The following is a 20,535-nucleotide window of genomic DNA, read 5'->3' as shown; positions in this document are numbered from 1 at the left end:
CAGGGCACCCTGGCAAGCACCCTTCGTGGACGGGGAGGGGGCTGGTCCTGTGTGGCAAGAACAGCAGAGTGAACTGCAGAGAATTAAAGTAACTCTGCCAGCTCTGGTGGAAACATCTGAATCCAGCCCTTGCTAGATTGCTTATCTGAAGAGAAAGCCCCAATCCCACCCTGGCCTCCTGGCCTCTTTCCCAGGGGCAGCCCCTCCCCACAAACTCTCCTCCTGCCCTTCCCTCCTGATTTTGCCCTCCCCCCATTTGCAAATGCTTAATGACCCTAATTGGGCTGGTGACCCCAGTGCCAAGTGGAGCGGTTGTTAGGGGAAACATCACCCCACCAAGCTGACTTAACCAATGGCAGCTCCGGCAGTCCCAGTTTGGTTGTTAGCAAATCACCAGCAATCCTTAACTGAGGAATTGCAGGGGCACCCCCCCCCCCAGCTTCCCCCATTGATTTTGCAAATGGCGATCACCTGACTGTGGGGATGTTGCAACAAGTGTAAATGTCAGGATGAGTGGAAAGTCAATTTTTTCAGTGTTGTTATCACTTCACTAAATAAGCGGTTGTTACGTGAGAACTACCTGTAGCTCCTTGGCCTTCATCCAGGCCTGGGGACTCAAAGCTTAGCCAGAGGGCCCCTTCCCCCTTCCTGTGGTATTCAAATCAGCTTCCTCTGGATCCAAAGAGGTCTGGGTTATTTATTTATTTATTTAGCTAAACCCCACCTTTATTATTTTCATAAATAACTCAAGGCACTTTCCTCCTAATTTCCCCAGAAAACAACCCTGTGAGGTGAGTTGGGTTGAGAGAATATGAGTGGCCCACAATCACCCGGCGGGGTTTCATGCCAAAGGTGGGACTAAAACTCGCCACCTCCTGTTTTCTAGCCTGGTCGACCCTCCGCCTGCTTTCCCTCTCTCTCCTGCTGCTGGCCTCTCTGGGAGCCCTCTTGGCTGGATTTTGGCCCTCTTGCAGCTTAGCTCACCTCCCCCTTTGCCCTCCTGACCTTCTTCTGACCCTTCCCAGATGGTTCGGAGCTCCTCCTCCCTCTCCAATAAGCTCCTCCTTCTGTTTCTCCTCCTCCTCCTCTGCTTCCTCCTGGAATTGGCCTGGAGGCTGTGCTCTCCTTACCCTCCTTTGCAGGGAGGCTGTGCTGAGGCTCTGTCACCCTTGCGGTGGGTGCGTGAAGGTTTCGTTCCCCTGCTGTTTCTTGGGCTGTTAAAATCGGCCCTGCTGGTTTCTGCTTGACTCTTTTCACTGTGCTTTTGTTAAAATCGCGATCTCCTTGGAGTTGTGTGGCTGCTTCCACCCATTTTAGAGGGGACCAAATCCAAGTCATCCGATTCCTTTACTGCCCCACCTTCCTTTTTGGAAAACAAAATGATCCTCGCTACTCCAGAATTCCTCCGACTTCTCCTGACTTCCGGTTTGGATCTCTCTTTGAGAAGTTTGCTCTCCCTGCTTCTTATCCTGCCCTCAGGTGCTTTGGAGAATAAGTTTACAGACAGGTGAATCCATTCCGGACTGGGGGAGGGGGATGCCCGAGAGCACCTTCTGCCCCACCAGGAGCCTTCCTCTCACTAGGCCTGCCCTCTGCTGTGAGGGTGGCAGCTGTCCCAGGGCCTCTTGGCTCCCTCACCTGTTGCGCACACAAGATGCTTCCTCTGCACTTTGCTTGCCCTTTTATTAGTAGGAGTGAGTATTTCTGGTGGGGCAACATCCATTGGCAGCTATAAATGCAAGAGCAGCCCAACTCAATGGTGGGGGGAGGGGAGGAGGAAGTGGGGTGCAAAGGCAAGGAGAGGGGATGGAAGCGTCGGGCAGGTTGACCTTCCTCCCCATCCCTTCCTTCCACAACCATTATATGCCGGTATTCGCCGATTGCTTGGGCTGAAAGGTGGCAAATGGGGGGGACAGAAGCGGGACCCTACCCCACCCGACAGTAGCCTGTGTTTGGGAGCGGGCCACCGCGTCAGCATCGTGGCTCAGAAGGCAAACTGCCCCCGCCGCGAAGCTCCGCATCCAGCGCGGGTCGCGGGACAGACGGGTCGCGCTGGGTTGCCCCTCCCGAGTGAGGAGAAGGCGTCGCTCCTTCTCGCGCCCCGTTCCGGCTCCGCGCAGCGTCCATTTCTTTCGCAGCCGGGAGATGGGGGGGAGGGTGGAGCGGGGGCGGCTCAGCTATTCCCCCCCCCCGCCTTTCTGCGAATCCCGCGTGGGGCGAGCTGCCTGCCAGACGAACGTCGGGGAGCCTTTGAAGCCGCCCGGCCGGCCAGAAAATCCGCAGGCAGCGCGCTACGGGCGCTCGGGGGTCGCTTCTGCTGCTGGCCGCGAAGCTGGTCCGGGCGCGCTGACCCCGAATCCACCAGCCGGTCTTTTCCCCGATCGCATTATCGTTATTAGCATTGGCATTATTTTAATTTGGACTTGCCGCCGGACTCTTTAGGCATTCTTCACAAATGATTTAAACATGGCAATAAAAGCAACCATGAACAAAATCGGGCAGAGATGGCAGGACTACCATCTGGATGGAAAGAAATGAAAACAACGCGGTTCAAAGCACTAGCAGGTGGGGGCCTTCCAGATCCGAGGGGGGTGGAGGAACCTCACTCCGGAGAAGAGGCGGTGGGTTCAACAGAAGAGAAGAGAAGAGCTGACATGGGCTGCAAAGAGCCATGGGGAGTGGGGGGGGGGCAGAGGCTCAGGGTGGAAATTAAGACAGTGGAAGCCCATCTCTCTCTCTCTCTCTCTCTCTCTCTCTCTCTCTCTCTCTCTCTCTCTCTCTCTCTCTCGCTCTCTCTCTCTCTCTCTCTGGCTGAATGTGTGGGAGGAGCAGCCTGGGAGGGTCAGCTGACCAGAGAAATCCCAGGACAGGCTGCTGCTTTCAGGCTGACCAAGCTGGAGGATTGAGCAAGAAATATGAGGAGGCTGTCTGGATGCTGTGTGGTCAAGGGACGGTATGGCAGGTGCCCCGGGCGGCCCACCTGGGCCCAGGGCTTCTGAAGATGACCTCTTTCTTGACCTTCCCATCCCTTCTTCTATTCAGGAGCTGAAGAAGGTTGTTCTTTCACACAACAAGCACCCTGCAAGATAGGCCGAGTTTCTGTGGCTGAGGATAAAGTTGAACCCAACTGGGCCCAGCCCTGCCGTCCAACACCTTTGTGGGTAACGGATTAATCTGTGGTGGCTAAAACCCCGGAGGAGTTTGGTAGCTCCTTTTCTGAATCTCCCATTTTATTCAGATTGGCAGAAGCTTCCATAGACTAGCTCTCCTCTTAGAAAAGATTCGCCTAGACTCCTCCTGAGCGGAGGGAGGGCGGGGCCTCCTTCACTGCAGCGTTCAAGAAATTGCACTGAGATAGGCAGCCCGTACAAGGGGGGCGAGGGGGGAGGTAAGCATCAGTGAGGCTGATGGGAGGCCTGGGCTCCTTGACCACGCTCTGTCCCAAAGGTGCTTTTTTTCTGGAGGCAGCTGGACTTTGTTGGGTTTCTTCTGAAGATGTTTGGCTTCTCATCCAAGAAGCGAAACATCTTGGATGAGAAGTGAAACATCTTCAAAAGAAACCCAAGAAAGTCCAGCTGCCTCCAGGAAAAAAGCATCTTTGGGACAACCATGACCTGGAGGACGGAGAATCTCCGTGGACATTTGACCACGGTCTGGCCCATTGGCGCTGCTGCATGGTGGGCAGGATCCAGGCTGGGGCTGGTAGCGGGCCCCTCTCCAGCCCCGTACCAGACTGCTACCTGGGGGGCCTGGCTGATCTTTAACCCTCCTCCCCCCTCTTGATCGGCCCCCAAAGCAGGCTCCCTTCCTATTCTGCCCTTCCATGGAACCCCTCCCCCCTCCCTCCCTCCCTCGCCCCCTCCAGCTCCCTCCTGCTGGGGGTGAGCTCACTCTGTCGGCAGGCGAAGAGCAAGTCGGGCAGCATTAAGGGGTGCTGCACCTGCGGAAGAGCCACTCTCTGGGTGTGCCACTTTTCTGGAAATATCACCTCTGCCCTGCATGCTCTGGGGCCTTTGATGTGGGCCAGCCCCACCTCTTTCCTCGTTTCCTTGTTTTGCTGCTCTAATTGCAGCTGGGTGGGGGACCACCCAGGAATTCCTGGGCTGTGGCCGGGAAGCATCCAGGAAGCCGCAGTGGTCCCCAAGCTTCAGCGAGGCCGCCCTCAAGAATCGCACCCCCCCCTTGGACGTCCCCGTCCTTCCTTTTAGGGAGAGGGACTGGCCTCCTGCCTGGCCTAAGCATCCTCTGGGGCTGCTAGTCAGTTTCTTGCTGCGCCCAGTTCTTGCTGCTGACCTTCCCCCCCATAAAGAAACTCCTCACGAACCCTAAGCTAACTTACATTTCTGGGATGGTTCCCCCCCCCCCGGCTCCCAACCCCCTCCCTTCTCCTGAGGGTTGGTGATTTTCAGCAGAAATAGGCAGGAAGGTGGTTAAGAGGGGTGGATTGCACAGCCCGCTCCAACTGCTGCGGGGGGGGGGGGATTGCACGGCCCCCCCAACTGCTGCCGGAGGCCCTGCAGGAAAGCCTCTGCTTGCATCAGAGGTGGGGGGGCTTATCAGAAGGGAAGTTGGGGAGCGGCTGCTGCCAGCCTGGGGTGACATCCAGGGCTGGAGGATTGCAGCGCTCAAGAGGCACCTCTCCCTGGGCCACACGGGGTGACTCGGAGGAGGCTGCAGTCCCCTCAGGAGGATTTAGCTGAGCTCTGGGAGGCCCAGCCACATTCCCCAGGAGAGGGTCAAAGACTGGGTGGCTGAGAAAGCAGGGCGGCTCTTCTGGAGAGCCCCAGCCACGGGCTGCTCTCTCTGCATCCCTCCGCCTGGGAGAAACTGACCCTTGATTCGCGGACAGGAGGGACGGTGACCAGCCAGGCAGGGCGACGTCGGCCAGATTCTTGGAAAGAGGAAGTTGCCATTGGGTTATCCACATCCACTTTTTATTGGCAGAGAGCAAAACTAAACAGATTGTTTCACAAGGCAAGAAGCACCTGAGGCCCCCCCCCCAGTCCCTGCACTCACGCCACAGCCCCATTGCAGCACCTCTGCTTCCCCTCCTTCCCCCACTGCTGCTCTCCAGCCACATCTGCAGCTCCCCCCCCCCAGCTCTTGGCCAAAGTACAGTGAGCGAGCGCCTGGTCCCCCCTGCGTGGCTTTGTCCCTGGACAGCTGACCTGAGTGCAGCCCACCACACACAGGGGCTTGATGGGATGCTGGGGGAGTTGCCCATCGGCCGATTTCATTCTGGTCTCACAAATGGAAATGCACAAAGCGCTTGCAAGTCTGGCCAGTGCCCCAGCCTCATTCCCCCCCACCCAGAAGGCCGAGGGCTGTATTGCGTTGGCCAGGGCAAGTGACTACCAGCCACAGCTGGAAGGTGAGACCAGTGGCCTCTCCACAGAAGGTGCAGCAGAAGCCCAGACTGGCCCGGGGGGGGGAGGGTCCCAGAACCAGGCAGAGAAGCAGCAGGTGATGAGAGAGAGAGAGAGAGAGAGAGAGAGAGAGAGAGAGAGAGAGAGAGAGAGAGAGAGAGAGAGTGCACAGGGTGCCGGGCAGGTCGCCTCTTGCCAGCAGGGCAGTTCCTGGCCCTGGCAGGACCCTCCCCATGGCATCAGGACAGCAGTGTCCCCACAGGAGCAGGCTAAGGTCTCCCTCGCCCCTGGCAGACCCCTGGCCAATTAGCAGAGGTCAGGCTGATCCTCCACCTGGGGACCTGGAGTGGCCAGGAGGGATGGGGGTCCCAGCCCAGTGCGGTCTTGGAAAAATCTTTGGGAGCATCTCAGGGAGGAGAATGCTTGACCTGCAGGCACAGGACTGAGCTGAGGCTGACTGATCCGAGAAACAGGCGTCCCTCCTTGCCAGCCCCAGCCAAGGTGAAGGGAAGGCTGCCAGGGGAGGGATTCCTGCCAAAGGGACTCGGGCAAAGATATAAGGCCCATCACCACCGTCACCGCCACCACCCTCGTCAGGCTCTTCCACCCAGGGGCAGATACGGGCCCCACGAAAGCCTCCGCCCCGGTCACCAAAGCACCTGCCTCGTTCCCATAATGTGTGGTGCCCAAACGAACACCACGATGGCTTAACATGATATGCAAAGATGATGCCCCAGTTCCCTAAAGATAGATGGTCCAGCCCCTTTCAGCCTAGCCGAACCCATGGCACAAACCAGCCTCTGGCTTAGCCTCCCACTGGTTGCTTGGATCCACCGCCCCTCTCTAAGACCCCAGAAGAACCTCCCCCTCCTCCCCCGGTATACCCTCCAGCAGACCCTCCCCACCCAAGCATTTTCCCTTCAGGGCTGCTTGTCAGTGTCCTGCCCCCACATCCCCTCCCCAGCATTGGGAGTAAAACTATAATCTGCCCAAGGCCTATTCTGGCTTTTGCTCAGCCCCTTGAACCACGGTGGTGGTCATGGTGACCTCACTGTAGGTCACCTTTCCATTGTTCTGGGCTTCTTGCTCCTGAGGACACAGGAGGTCTTGCATGGAGGCCCTGGGGGGGCCAAAAATCATGTACGAAGCCTCCCGGGGCAGCAAGGGGAAGAGCGGAGGGAGGTTGAGCATGTTCTTCTGGCTGTGGACCTCCGTGATGAGGGCGGTGAGGGCAGCCAGCAGGTCCTGGTTGTTCAGCGCCCCCCTGGCGTACTTGGTCAGGAGCTCCTGCCGCTTGGCCTCCGAGACATAGTTAGAGAAGAGCAGGTCCCACACCGTCACCCTCCGGCCTTGGAACTCCCCAACGGGAAACTCAAAGGTTAGATTTTCCACGGTTCTCTCCCTGAGCGTCTCGACGGAGACCTCAGCCACCCCGGCTTCTTTCAGGCTGTGACAAGGAGGGCTGCTTCCATGCCGGTCTTCTTTAGCCTTTTCTTCACAAAGTTTGGTTACGACCGTCAGGACGATGGTTTCCATTTGGTCAGCTGAGAGAATTCCAATCCTGTACAGCTTCAGGACTTCCTTCCTCTTCTTCTCTGGGAAGTACTTGGAGTGAAGTAAGTTCCAGAGAGAGACCTTCTGCCCGGCGAATTCCCCCACAGGAACCTCCACCATTCTCGATTTCAAGACCTTGTCCTTCTTCTTCTGGTCCTCATCGCCACCATCCTCGTCATCCTCATCATCTTCCTCCTCCTCCTCCTCCTCCTCTTCTTCCTCTCCTTCCCCCTCAAACGATATGGTGGGAGGACAAAGGGAGCCCTGGGATGAGGCCTTTGCGCCAGTTCTGGGATCTGTTTTCTCCAGAGTCGAGAAGAGGTCGTGCAGCGAAGCCAGGATGGTGAGCATGGAGGCCATCTCCTGCACGGTGAAGGCCCCTTCCCTGTACTTCCTCAGCAGCTCCTCCCCTTTGTCTCTCGTGATGTACTGAGAGGAGAGAAGGTCCCACACAGACATCTGCTGCCCCCGGAGCTCTCCGGCAGGGATGATGACCATCTTGGCCTTCAGCAAGTCATCGGCTGGCTGGGAGGTGGAGGAGCTTGAAGCTGCCACGACCTCCTTGCTTCTCAAGGCTTGCTGGCTCCGACCCTTAATCTTTACCATGAACCTCTTCCTACTGGCCTCTACTTTCTCCAGGGTGCTCCTCACTGCTTCCACCATCTGCTTAGGGCTCAGTACCCCTGACCCGTAGAGCTCCAGCAGCTCCTGCCTTTTCTCACGGGAAAAATACTTAGAGAAGAGAAGATCCAGCACAGACATGTTTTGCCCTTTGAATTGGCCAGTGGTTACTGGGATCTGGATCAGCTTTAAGGATTGCTGTGCTTGGGTCTCCTGGGACTCACACCCCCTCTCGTCCTCCTGGCCGGCACTCAACACTTTGGCCTTCTCTTCCTCCACTTTGGCCACTATGGCGGTAACCACCACTTCCATCTGGTCAACCGTGAGAACGCCGGTCGCAAACAGCTTTAGGAGTTCCTTCCTCTTCCCTTTAGGGATGTACTTGGAATGGAGGAGATCCCACACAGAGATCTTGTGTCCAGAGAACTCCCCAGCTGGCATCATGAGCACCCTGGACTTCAGGATCTTTTCTATGATCTCCCTCTCAGAGCTGCACCAGCTTCGGTCTCTCTCGCCCAAAAGCATCATCTGGATGGGCTTTGACTTGCTTTTGGCCTCCACCTCGTCAATGATGGAGGTGAGCACCTGCGTCATCTCTTGAAGGGTTATGGAGCCAGATTTGAACTGCTTCAGCAGCTCCTTCCGCTTATTCTGAAGGATGTATCTAGAGAAGAGGAGGTCCCACAAGGATACTTCCTGGCCTTGGAAAATCCCAACCTGGACCTTCGTGGTGGCAGACTTCAGGGACTTCCGCGCGTTCTCCTCCAGGTGGACGCACCCCTTGTCCATCACCTGGAACATCAGCAGCCCAGTCTCTGAGTCCAGGATGCAGCGGGGCAAGAGCTGCAGGTAGGTGAGGTTCTCGCGGGCGTTGGGGTCGAAGCACCTCTTGGTGTGATTGGAGGGGTTGGAGATCAGGTGGAAAATCTCTGCATCCAGGTACCCCCACTTGTAAGCCACCTCCACGGGGAGGCGGTGGCTGTGCATAGGGTGGATGAGTCCCCCCGTGGCCACCTGGGCCTCCAGCAGGCGGATGCCGTGGTCCTTGATCAGGAGGCCTTTCCTCATGGCCTGGAAGAGGGAGATTTTGTTTCCCGAGAAGGGATCCGTGTAACCGGTCACGGCTTTCTCAGCAATCAAGAGCGTGTTGAAGTGGTCCCGATCCAGCAGACCCGCATTCCTGGCATCTCTCACCGAGAGTAGCCGGTTCTTGGCACAGTCCACGATGTAGCCAGAGGCGGCCTGGTGCTCCAGCAGGGCCAGGCCCGTTCCGTGCGTGAGGAGGCCTCTGTGCAGGGCCTGCCGGATGCTCAGCTTCTCCCGGCCAGGCTCCTTGAGGATGCCCGCGATGACCTGATCCTCCCCGGGATCCATCAGGCTAGGGAAGGGCCAATGGGCTTCTTCACGAACTTGCATAATAGGTGCACCCTCTGGACACTCCATGGTAGAGCGCTTGTCTCCTGGCATCACTTGGACCTGGATGGAGATATCACGCTGTCTCTGGCGATGGGCGAGGGCAGGAGGTGGCAGATGGTTCTGTAGGGAGAGAAAAGGCCAACGGGCTTGGTCAAGGGCAGGCCACAGGCAGCTCAGCCCCCCCCCCTTTGGGTAGCCTCACCAGGCCAGCCTGGCCACCAGCAGGCAAGTCCTTCACCCAGAGGGTCAGCCAAAAGGCCACCCCCCACCTGGCACGGTTTCTGGCCACAGATCCCCCCCCCAGCCTTTTGCGCTACGTGGCCCAAAGCGAAGGACTTCTCAGCCCCAGGGCAGCAGGCACAAGGGCCACCCCTGGAGCATGGCCAGAGCAAGACCACCCTGGACATGGACAGCTGCCTTGGGAAATACGGACATAATGCCCCAGCTCCAGCCCTCGGCCAATGGGGCTTTTCCAACCGGCTCCCAGCCCCTCCCACTGCGTTTGGGGGGCTCTGTGGGGTGACCCAGCCTGCCCTGCATACCCCAGCCATGCCAGTCGGAGGGTGGCTGCTCAGCAGCTCCTGGCCGCGGCAGGTGCTCCAGCAAAAGGTCAGCTGGGCAAAGGGCCCCTTGGCAAGAGGGCTCAGCCCAGCCAGGCAGGAAGCTGAGTGGGAGGCCAGGCATCCACCCCACCCCCCTTTTGCTCCCGGCCGAGAAGGTGTTTGTGCTGCGGCCGGCAGGGCCAGACAAGCCCCAGATGCTGCCAGCTCACTTCTGGTCCCTGCTCTAATTGCTGCCTTGTAGGGCATGACTTGCCCCCTTGGGCACCCGGTGGTGCTCAGGCTGGCTCCCCTCTGAGCTCATTTCTCAAGGCGGATAATTGGCGCACTTGGCGCACGTGAGGAACAGCTGCCCTGAAAGCAGGCTACAGAGTGCTCCACGGAGGCCATTTCAAATCACTGAGGTCTGTGTTTGCGTGTGTGTGTACACACACACACACACACACACACACACACACAAAGAAGCCAAGGATAGCACCACCAGCAAGCAGGAGCAGCAGCCCTGTCCTCTCTCTTTCTTGGGGGTTGGGGGTGGGGTCCTTTTCCTCAACCTCATCCCCATTCTGTCTCTTGGGAGGGGCACTGCCCATGAGGGAGGCGGCAGCACAAGAGCCACCCTTGGGCTTCAGCTGCACTGTGCTGATTGGGGGGGGGGCTCCTGGACCAACTGCCTTGGGAGGTGACCCTGGCTTAGCCCATCCGGTGCCCTGTTTTGGACGGTCCTTCACCCACGTTTGGGGGAAGCGCCAGCTCTCCGGCCTCGGGCCGGTTGCTCCACCCAGCAACCGGCCACACGAGGGCGGCTGAACCACAGCCCTGGAATGACGCGGAGCGCTTCCCTGCTGGCGGCGACGGTTGTTGTGGCTGAACCCCGGACAATTATTTTGGGGAAGCAGGCCGAGGAGCGGGATACCCCGGAGGGCGGTGAGGCACCCGGATTCCAGGTTGCAGCCCTAATTGCCACTCGTTGAGGCCGGCCGAGCAGGTGCCGAGTCCTGGGGCAGAGGCGGCCCGACCCATCAGAGGAAGTGACACACCGGAGTGCAGCGGGGCAGCTCAGGCGCTTCTTGACCTGGTGGGGTGGGGGCGGAGCAGGGCCCGGCTCTCCAGAGGCTTCTCCTGGCCGCAGCAGCCCGCCGCCTTCCCAGGAGACCGAGGCAGCCCCTGCAGAGCTGTCAGGAGGGGCCGGCCAGCCTGGCCGCGACCCCCCCTCAGAGTTACCCCCCTCCCGTGGGAAGGGTCTGTAGGGACCCGGGGCTCTGCCTGGCTGAGGGACCTTCTCCTCGGAGCGCCGCCTCCGTCGCCGCCAGTTCGGAAAAGCAGCCCGCCTTTCCCGGCGCGCGTTACACTCCGCGCCGAGAGGCTTGTGGTCCCAAGCCTGGCCGGGCGGCGCCCGGGACTGACCTCTGGCGGAAAGGCAGCCGGGGACGTCCCCAACACCTCCGTCTCAAGTGGCCCCTCCGCTCTCGCCCCACCCGGCAAGCGCGACCCCGGCAGCCTCTGCTCCCCGGGGCTGGGACCGGACGAGGGGAAGGAGGGGATCCCCGAGCGAGCGCCCCCTCCCCGCCTTACTTGCAAAGGCTGCTACGAGGCTCCGGGCGACGGTCTCGGCTCTGCTTCTGCTCCGACGGCGGCACGACGGCTCCCTGCTCGGGCGTCCCGGCCTGGCTTTAAAAGCGCGCCCCATCCCAGCCCCGGGGCGACGCAGCGCCGGTCCGGAGGTCACGTGCCGAACCCTCTTCCCGCGGCCCTCCCTCCTCGCTGGGGAGAGCGGGGTGTTGGCCCGGCCGAGGTCCGCGGCTGCAGGGAAGCTGGAGTTTCTGGGGCCGGGCTGGCAGCCCGCGAGGTCCAGGCAACTCGGAGCTCATCCCCGCCTGCCTGCCTGCCTGCCTCCCTCCCTCTGCGGGGCGAGGGGAGAAGGCCGCGCGATCGGCCACCGAAAGGGGGGGGGCGGGCGGGGATCAGCCGTCCCCTCGGCCTTTCTCCTCGCCTCGCTGCCCCCCGGGGGGAGGCTGGGTGGGGAGGGAAAGTAGTCTGGGGGTTTGGCAAATAAGCCAAACCAGGCGGTTCTTTGGATGCTCAGCCTGGGACATCCCGAGGGACGCACAGGGACACAGACCCAGCTGCCCTCTTGATTGGGGGGGGAAGGTTCCACGGTCAGTCCACCCCCTCCTTCCTCAAGCCAAAGGAGATGTGCCCTGATTTGCCTTTTTGAGGAGACGGTGGTCAGCTCCAGATGCCCAAGGCCGCAGAGCAAAGGGAGGGGGGAGCAGCCAGTCCTCCCTGCCAGCACAATCCCAGCCCCCAACAAGTCCACCAGGCAGAGCCGAGAGGAAGGTGAAAGTTGTACTGTCTTGCGGAGGCCATCTGGGCTGAATTTGATCCAGTTCCTCCTGAGGAAGTAGATAGGCTGTTTGAGTGGCAGTTTTCTGCCATTTCAAGGTCTCCAGGGAAATGACATGTAGCCAGTGTGTTTGTGTATGTGTTTTTGTTGGGAAGGATGGTTTTGCCTGCCTTGAAGGAAATGGTGGTTCCTGCCCCCCCCCCAGCAGTCATCACTGCTCCTGGCATCATTGGATAATTTTGTCCAGTGCCCAAATTTCCCTTCCTGGGGGGGGGGGGGAATCCTTGGAAGATGGAAGCTCTGCAACCTCAAGTGTCTCTGGAGAAAGGGCTTGTCTTGACCTGTCAAGGTCCATGGCTCCAGGCCCAGATGTTGCCCCAAGAAAGCATCGGCTGCCCTTGTGGAGGCAGGCCTGGGATGGGAACGGGGCCAGCCTGCCTCAGCCTATCTCCTTGGCTTTCCACACTGGGGGATGTGGCATCCTTCTGAGCCAGCGGCCGGTGGCGGGGGGGGGGGGGGGGGGGAGGGGAGATAAGAGGCGCTCTGCTTCTGTGGTTCTACTCCTTTCTCCAAGGCCAGCTTGGGGGATGAGGAGGGGGAGGGAGGTCCAGCCCTAGGCCCTTGTTGCCTGCTCCTCTCCATCCAGCCTGCAACCGTCTCTAGGCCCCTAGGCCCTTAGTCAATTAGGGCCCGATATATCATGGGTCAATGGATGATCTCACCCAGACACTTAATGTACAGGTCGAGAAGGAGGAGCGAGAGTGCTTAAGCTGGAGGCTCAGCCTCTTCCCCATCCGCCTGCCTGGAACCAGCTCCAGACACATGAGGAGACCCATTATAAGGCCAGGCTTTCCACTCATGGTCCGTCGGGAACGATGCCGTGATCAATGGTATAAAAAGCCATCAAGGACACCACCACGTTCCCATTCCAGATCCACCTGCAATCATCCGGAAGTCCAACAAACATCCTTTCCGTGCTCTGCCTCAGCCTGACTGGAATCAGAATCAGAATAGAGCTGGAAGGATGTCTTGGAGGTCTTCTAGTCCAGCCCCCTGCTCAAGCAGGAGACGCTATATCATTACAGATAAGTGGCTGTCCAGTCTCTTCTTAAAAACCTCCAGTGATGGAGCACCCACAACGTCTGAAGGCAAAGTTGTTCCACTGGTTAATTGTCCTCACTGTAAGGAAGTTTCTCCTTAGTTCCAGGTTGCTTCTCTCAATGAGTTTCCATCCCTTGCTTCTTGTCCTGCCTTCAGGTGCTTTGGAGAACAGGTTGACCCCCATTGAGGCAGGCCCTCAAATATTGGAAGACTGCTATTATGTCCCCCCTGGTCTTTCTTTTCTCTAGACTGGCCAAACCCAAATCCTTGCAACCATTCTTCATATCTTTTAGTCTCTAGGCCTTTAATCATCTTAGTTGCTCTTCTCTGCACTTCTTCCAAAGTCTCAACATCTTTTTTGTAATGGGGTGACCAAAACTGGATGCAGGTATTCCAGGTGTGGCCGTACTAAGGCTTTATAAAGAGGTACTAATACTTCACGTGATTTTGATTCTTTGCCCCTGTTTATAGAACCAAGGATTGTATTAGCTTTTTTTGGCTGGTGCCGCACACGGCTAGCTCATGTTTAAATGATCGTCCACTAGGACTCCAAGGTCCCTCTCACAGTTACTGTTTTTGAGCCAGGTTTTGCCTAATCTGTACTTGTACATTTGGTTTTTCCTGCCCAGTTGTAAAACCTTTTCTCCACATTAAATATCATTTTGTTGGATAGGGTCCATTGTTCAATGTGTCAAGATCTTTTTGGATCCTGAGCTTGTCTTCTGGGATGTTGGCTATTCCTGCCAGTTGTGTGTCATCTGCAAATTTGATATGTTCCCCTTCTATTCCCTCATTTATGCCATTTATGGAGATACTGAAGAGTCCTGGGCCTAAGACAGAGATTTGTGGTACCCCATTGCTTCCTTGCCTCCAGGCCAGGCCCTCCACTTCCTCTGGCCCTCAAGGGCTGCAACCCGGCCATCTTCTAACCAACGTTGAAAGGAAAGATTGGAGACCCACTGGGGAGATGGTCCAAAGCTGCTGGGCAGCTGGCAATGGACTCCTGAGAAGGGACATAACAGCACCTCCTCCACGGCAAGAGAAGCCACTATCTCCTTCAGAGAAGACATTATTGCCATACAGGTCCATGTGTCACCTCCCAAGAAGCTTTGACCAACCAAGAGGGATCTGAGCACCTGGTGGCTGCTTCAATCAATATAAGGAACCTGTTCACTCCCACAAAAACTGCAAGTTCAAGCTCACCCCAGACAAGTCCATGCTTCACTTGTCCCGAGAGGACCCGCCTACTCAACATTCAACTCCAAGTAGAGCCAATTATTTTGCCTGTCACTTGGCCAAAAGGACCAGTTGGTATAATGGTTACGGTACTGACCTAGAAACCTCTGGAGATGGGTGACCTCGGACCTGTCCCTCTCTGTCAGCCCAACCCACCTCAAGAACCTGTTTTGTTCTGGCAGACATTTCGTGACCCAACCAGATAACATCATCAGTGCTAAAAGGCAGTGAGGTTTGCTCCCTTTTTACACATGAGTGCCCTGCCCCTGCCTTGGGCTTGTGTCTAGTAGTAGTAGTAGTAGTAGTAGTGATAATAATAATGATGATGATGTTGGAAGGGACCTTGGAGGTCATCAAGTCCGACCCCCTCTAGTGTTCCACAGGTAGTCCTCTTGTTATGACCTATTGTTTGGTGACTGTTCAAAATTACGATGATGCGGAATGAAGGGGACGTATGACTAGTCCACAAAAGTGCAGCTGTTGCAGCATCCCTGCAGTCACGACTGCAATCCAGGGGCTCAAGGGTTCGGCCTGCAATTGCAAAGTCGCAGCAAGTCACAGTTGTGTTTCCCCTCCCCCATCTCAACCTTCCATGCCAGCTTCCCACAAGCAAAGTCATCGGGGTGTCAGCAGGGAAGTGGGCTGTCTGCCCCCCCCCCCGTGGCTTCCTTCCAAAGAGTCCCACTGTCGAGTGTGCGGTCCCAGGGCAGCACCCCCTGCCTGCCCACACTCCAGAGCACACGTCAGCCTGGAGCACATGCCCCCGCCTAGCCATGCTCCCCAGTACCCACCGGAGGCCCTTGCCAGCCTGCCTACAACTCTTGCCAGGTCACGCTCCCTAAGGCCCACAGGGGACCCTGCCAGCCCGTCCATGCTCCCTAACATCAGCCCAGGGCACTCACCCCTCCACGGCACGCATGCATCTCCCTGTGCTCTGTACCACTTGCCTGCAGCAGCCCCTCACCACCACCACATCACCAACGCATCCCCCTGTGCTCCTTGCCTGGGACTCCCACCTCTTCCCCTTAATAACAATAGCACTTAGACTTATATACCACTTCACAGGGCTTCTCTAAGCAGTTTACAGAGTCAGCATATATGGGCCCCAACAATCTGGGTCCTCATTTTACCGACCTCAGAAGGATGGAAGGCTGAGTCAGCCCTGAGCCGGTGAATCAAACTGCCTGCAGAATTAGCCTGCAGTACTGTCTTCTAACCACTGGGCCACCACGGCTTAATGGCCCTGCAGGCGAGAGCAATCGCCCAGTGGAACGGAAGTTGCCTCCAGAAGTTGTGGGTGCTCCATCAGTGGAGGCTTTCAGAAAGAGACCGGACAGCCCCTTGTCTGGAATGGTTTAGGTCTCCTGCTTGAGCAGAGGGTCAGACTAGAAGACCTCTGAGGTCGCTTCCAGCTCTGTCATTGTATTACTCTATGCTCTAATTTACAGGACCCAGGTGTTCTTGGATTCAGACAGCAACCAAGACTGCTGGAATTGCCACTGCTAAGCAGAGCTCTTGGGGGACAGGGCACTTTCCGTCGCTTAGCCAGGGAAGTTCCAGGTTGCCTTCGTCACCCAAAGCTACCTGTGCAGTATTCCAGCCCCAGGCGAGCTCCCGGTTACCATGCCAGGTCAGCCCCCCTCATCCACAATGAGAGCATGTCACAAAAAAAGAGGTTGAGGCCTCTGATTGTCACCATTGTCGTAATTTGGAACAGTTGCCCAACAACTGGTTGTGACACGAGGACTACCTATACAGCACTAGCCCAAGGCAGGGGCAGAGGCCGCTGGCATGCGAATAGGGAGCAAACCCTTCTAGCACTGAGGGTGCTACCTGCTTGGGAAGAAGGCCAAATCCCTTCCAGATGTCCACTGCTTTCCCCAGGAGGGTCTGACCCAGACTCCCACCCTCTCTCCCCATCACCCCCGGGATGTTGTTGTTGCGGCTGCCCTCTCTCTCCAGCCCCAGCCCCCCAAGCTAAGCCGCTCTGGGCAATATACAAGCTCAAGACCCCCAGGCCTTGAGAAATGCCAGGGGTCTGGAAAGTGGCAGAGGCCGTCCTGGTGACCTCAAGGTCATCCTTGCACCCTCCTGCAGTGCAGTAGTGGAAGTCCAGCATGGAGCTTTATGAAACCCCAAGACTAAATAACGCCCATAGAACCACCTAGAAGGAGCAATGCCCATTGGTCCCCCTCCCCGGGGCTGCTGAGAATTCCCCGGAGTCCTTTTGGGCTCTTCTAAGCCAATCGTGCACCGGGCGGAGGCCCAGCCTCTTCTCCTTTTGGGCTCTTCTAAGCCAATCGTGCACCGGGCGGAGGCCCAGCCTCTTCTCCGGCTGCCAGACTTGGACTTGCCCCGGAGGCGACGAGCGGCCCCCGTTCTTCAGGGCCCCGCTGGATCTTCCGGACCAGCAAGGATCGTTGCCGCCTTGGAGCTGCTCAGGCGGCGCCTCCTGCAACCCACCTGGCCGGCCGCTCCCTCCTGGAATGCAGCGCCGGGACCGGAGCCTCGCGGACCCGGCGGAAAGCGCGTTCTCTGCGGCCGCCGGGAGTTTCCGGGCAGGCGGCAGGGGGCTGCTCCGGGGCTCCGCCGTTACTCTGGCAGGTCCCACCGGGCACCTCAACCCGCGCCCCTTCTCCCGCCCTCCTTCGCTCGGGGGCCTCCTTTATTGTGGCGCTGGCCGGCGGGGGTCCCCGGCGACGGAGGGCGCCGAGCTCCGGGCCGGGGACGGGCAGAGCCGCGGGCGAGCGGAGCGGAGTGGAGGCGACCCGCCCCAGGCCCTCCCCCTCGGGCCGTGCGTGGCGTTTGGGGTGGCCGGAGGACTCCCCAGCCGCGCCTCGGCCCCAGCGCAACCCTCCTTCCAGACCGGGTACGGCGGAGGGCGGAGGCGGCGCTGAGCTTCGGCCGCCGCCTGCTGGTAGTCCCCGGCGCTCTCCGACTTCCGTGACTCCCTGCTGGGTGCTGGTTGTGGATGATGGGGTTTAGTGTTCAGTTTCACAGGGAGAGCAGGAGGCGGGGGGTTCTGGGCTAGCTAACCTTAGGGTCGGACCTTCCCCATGTTGCCCACCGAAGCTCCTCGGATGTTACCAGGCTCCCCTTATCAGGTTCTGCTAGGCATTCCTGAGCGTGTGCAAAGTGCTTGAACCCCAGAACCCCTTCTGAGAATCAGCTGTGGGGACCCTGCTCCTGCATTCTGGTCATCGCCAGAGGTCGCCTGCTTCTCCCTGTTTCCAGCGAGGAGTACCTCTCCTCGTTTAAGAAGAGATTGGTCAACCATCTCTGGAATGGTCTCTGGTTTCCTGCCTGAACAGGGGGTTGGACTAGAAGACCTCCAAGGTCCCTTCCAATTCTGTTACTCCCCAGAGCAATGCCAAAGGTGGCATTTGGCTCAGAGGGGCTGACTGAGCCCCGGGGTCGGAGCTGAACAGAGACCTCTGGGAAAGTTCCCCCAACTGAGCTAGGAGAGCAGCCTAGCGGGGGTTGCCATCTTTGATCCCAGGCCCAGGGGAGGCTTTGCCTCTGTAGCCCAGGGTGGTGAGGGTGAAGGTGAGGGTAGTAATGCCCCTCCCAGGCCTCTGTTCTGAAATGCAGTTTCCCTGGATGCAAGCAGGGCTTTCATTAGGGGACTGTGGGGGCTCCCCTTCTGCTTCCTCCCAGCTTGGTTCAATTATTTTTAAGTGATTAATAGGCCTGCTGCTATAAGGGACTTTTAAAAGTATTTTTTAACATACTAAGTTGACTGTGTCGATTTAAAGGGTAAGTATTGTATCTTCTGCAAATAAATTTAATACGCTGATTTACTTGGCCAAATGTATTGAACTTGACAAAATAAGTACAGTACCATCAGCAAATGAATTCAGTAACTGCTATGGAGCTCTTAGAGTCTCCTCTGCGAAGGTGATTATTTGTCTACTCTATTACAATAGAGCTAACGCTTGTATAAGTGAAAGAAAGGAGAGTATCAGAGGAATCTCTATTTAGGATCTCATAAAAGCAGAAATTCTGAAGAAACATAATTATATGTTTTTATTTTGTGCTCTTGCAAGTTTATATTACTTGATCTGCTTTTCTGAGAATAATGGACATTTTTTTTTGCAGAAAACACTTAAATTGCTTATTACAAACATAATACTATATTCAGTTATTTACTCAGCAAGCTATTTGTTTCTTTTTGGAATGAATCTGGACTTATCTAGAAATATACATTTATTGAGATTTAATTTAAGATGATTAGCTAATTGTTTAGTATCTAAGCTGTGGTCCAAAATACATGAAGTGATGAAATGGGCCCATCTGAAGCAGCTTTTGGGGAATTCTCAAGGTTTCCAGATCCTGTTGCAGTCAACTACATATTAATAAAATTAATATGTCCCAAAATTAAGATGGCTAAAAATCTTTATAGAAATCTCCAGAAAACACATCTGAACCATGTGATTTTTCATTTTTCAAACTTTCAGAAACGTCAACTATTTCTGATTTCCTGAAAAGTGTAGCCTGAGTGAACCATTCAGACAACTGCAGTTCTGCTAAGTAATTATTTACCTCCTACTGAGATGTGGGCTTGTTTGATGTATTTTTAAAATTAGTTTCATCTTGTGTTGTTACTGATGCTTGCTTCATATAATTTTCTTTAAAAACAAATTAAAACAGTGAGATAAAAGTAGCTCATTGGTTGAAAATTAATGTAGAGTTGATCAGCTGGAGTGCTGCGGGCAGTGGAGGGCACGATTATGGAACTTGCTCTTTGAGAAGTAACCATGCGGCACAGCCTGCTTGGATCAATGGCCGTGGGCTTAATTTGGGTTACTGGAGCGTTTGACCCCCGGATGGAGCCTCTTCTCAAGCAGCACCAGTGTCATTTGAATGACATGCGGGGGACCATTTGAATAGAGATAACATAATAAATAAGAGTTTATATAACAAATACTTTGAAAATATTCACTTTGCTCTAAATTTCTATCGACCCTTTGCGATATCAGATTTGGCATGCCACGTTTTATTAATTCATTGTTTCTGACCCCAATTCAGAGAATAACCTCCAGGCCTGCCTGCCCATTGTTTGTTCAATTTAAAAAATATAAGTGAGCTTTAAATGGAATTGTGACCCCTTTCAGTTTATTTGTTCCTGCTGAAAAATGTTTAATTTAATGAACACTTGTTCAGTGACTGTTCAAACTTATGACCGCTGAATGAGTAGTAGTTGCAGCCGGTCCTTGGAGCTCTCCAGCCTTCCCTGTGGCCGGCCATGCAATGGCCATCTGGGCGCCTGGCCCTTGACACAGGGTTACAACATCACAGCAACTTTTGCAGCCAGAGGATTGTGATTTCTGACATTCTCAGCTGGCTTCCCACAAGCAAAGTCAGTGGAGAAGCTGGCAGGAAGTCGGAAGTCAGGGGCGTGTGAGGTCCTCACTTGATGACTTATAAGGTCTTAACATTGGCAACCAGGGCTGTTGGAAATGCTGTTGTTAAGTGTTGCATTCCTGTGATGTTGTCTATGACTATGTTTCAATTGCTGTCATAAACCAAGGATTATCTATGTTATCAAAATATTTATCTTGTATCTCCTCTGTGTTGTATTTTTCCTGTAGCATTGCTACTGCTGGTACAAACAATCTTGCAGATCTATACGGTAAAATATTTCAGCTGTATCACTTGAGCCGCTGGTGTTCAGAGAGAGAACGTGGCTTACAGCCTTCACCCCTCTGGAATCCCTTCGGTTCCAGACGTGCCGCCCCTCCCCCCAATCCATTTTGACAGGAGGTGAACTTTGGTGAGTTCCCAGAGAATTCTGGGCTGGGTTGTTAGCCAGGTGCCCCCCTGCTGCTCCCCCCCCCACTCATCCAGCTCCTTTGTTAATGCTCAGCCTAGTCTGGCTTCTGTACTTGCGTTCCGTTTGTGTCAGCACATTGGCAAACGTCAAACTGTTTGTAACCAAGCAAACAAAAATTAGGAAAAGACAAGCAAAACAAATAGCAAAGTCCACCATTCCATTTCTTCCTTCTCTTCTTTCTCAACAAACTCCCCAGTTGTTGTCTCTCCAGCAGGGGCATCATAGGTTGTGTTCATTCTCTCTGGACCTTGCAGTATACAGATTAATTGGCACATAAAAAACCTTCTCCTCATACCTTAATTCTGGTTTGGTTAATTGTTTTGAGAGGGATTAAATGTATTCCTTCTTTGCAAAGTTCTTTGTGAGTTCTGATCCTGCCTTAAGCATGAAAGCCGGCTGGGTGACTTTGGCCCAAACCCTTCCTCTCAGCCCTACCCACCTCACAGGGTTGTTGTTGCAGGGAAAATAGGAGGGGGAAGAAGGATTAGGTATATTCACCAGCTT

The 20,535-nt window shown here is 55.9% G+C and overlaps 1 protein-coding gene across 1 annotated transcript; it reads right to left on the bottom strand.

Annotated features, from left to right (window-relative positions):
- Positions 1-6,304: 6,304 nt before the first annotated feature.
- On the bottom strand, positions 6,305-11,400 carry LOC120317790 (epiplakin-like). Its single transcript, XM_039364658.1, has 2 exons — positions 11,090-11,400; positions 6,305-9,077 (listed from the first exon to the last, which is right to left on the bottom strand). The coding sequence occupies exon 2, from the start codon at positions 9,006-9,008 to the stop codon at positions 6,363-6,365; it is 2,646 nt and encodes an 881-aa protein (XP_039220592.1). The 5' UTR covers positions 9,009-9,077; positions 11,090-11,400; the 3' UTR covers positions 6,305-6,362.
- Between the last annotated feature and the right edge of the window lie 9,135 nt (positions 11,401-20,535).

The sequence above is a fragment of the Crotalus tigris genome, unplaced genomic scaffold, assembly GCF_016545835.1.
Source record: "Crotalus tigris isolate CLP2741 ecotype Arizona unplaced genomic scaffold, ASM1654583v1 scf7180000019818.546109, whole genome shotgun sequence".
Lineage (NCBI taxonomy): Eukaryota > Metazoa > Chordata > Lepidosauria > Squamata > Viperidae > Crotalus > Crotalus tigris.
Note: the sequence above shows the minus strand (reverse complement) of the source record. Positions and strands in the feature narration are given on the sequence as shown.

Excerpts from the sequence above, each read along its gene's own strand:
- LOC120317790 (XM_039364658.1), bottom strand. The coding sequence starts at position 9,008 with ATGCCAGGAGACAAGCGCTCTACCATGGAGTGTCCAGAGGGTGCACCT.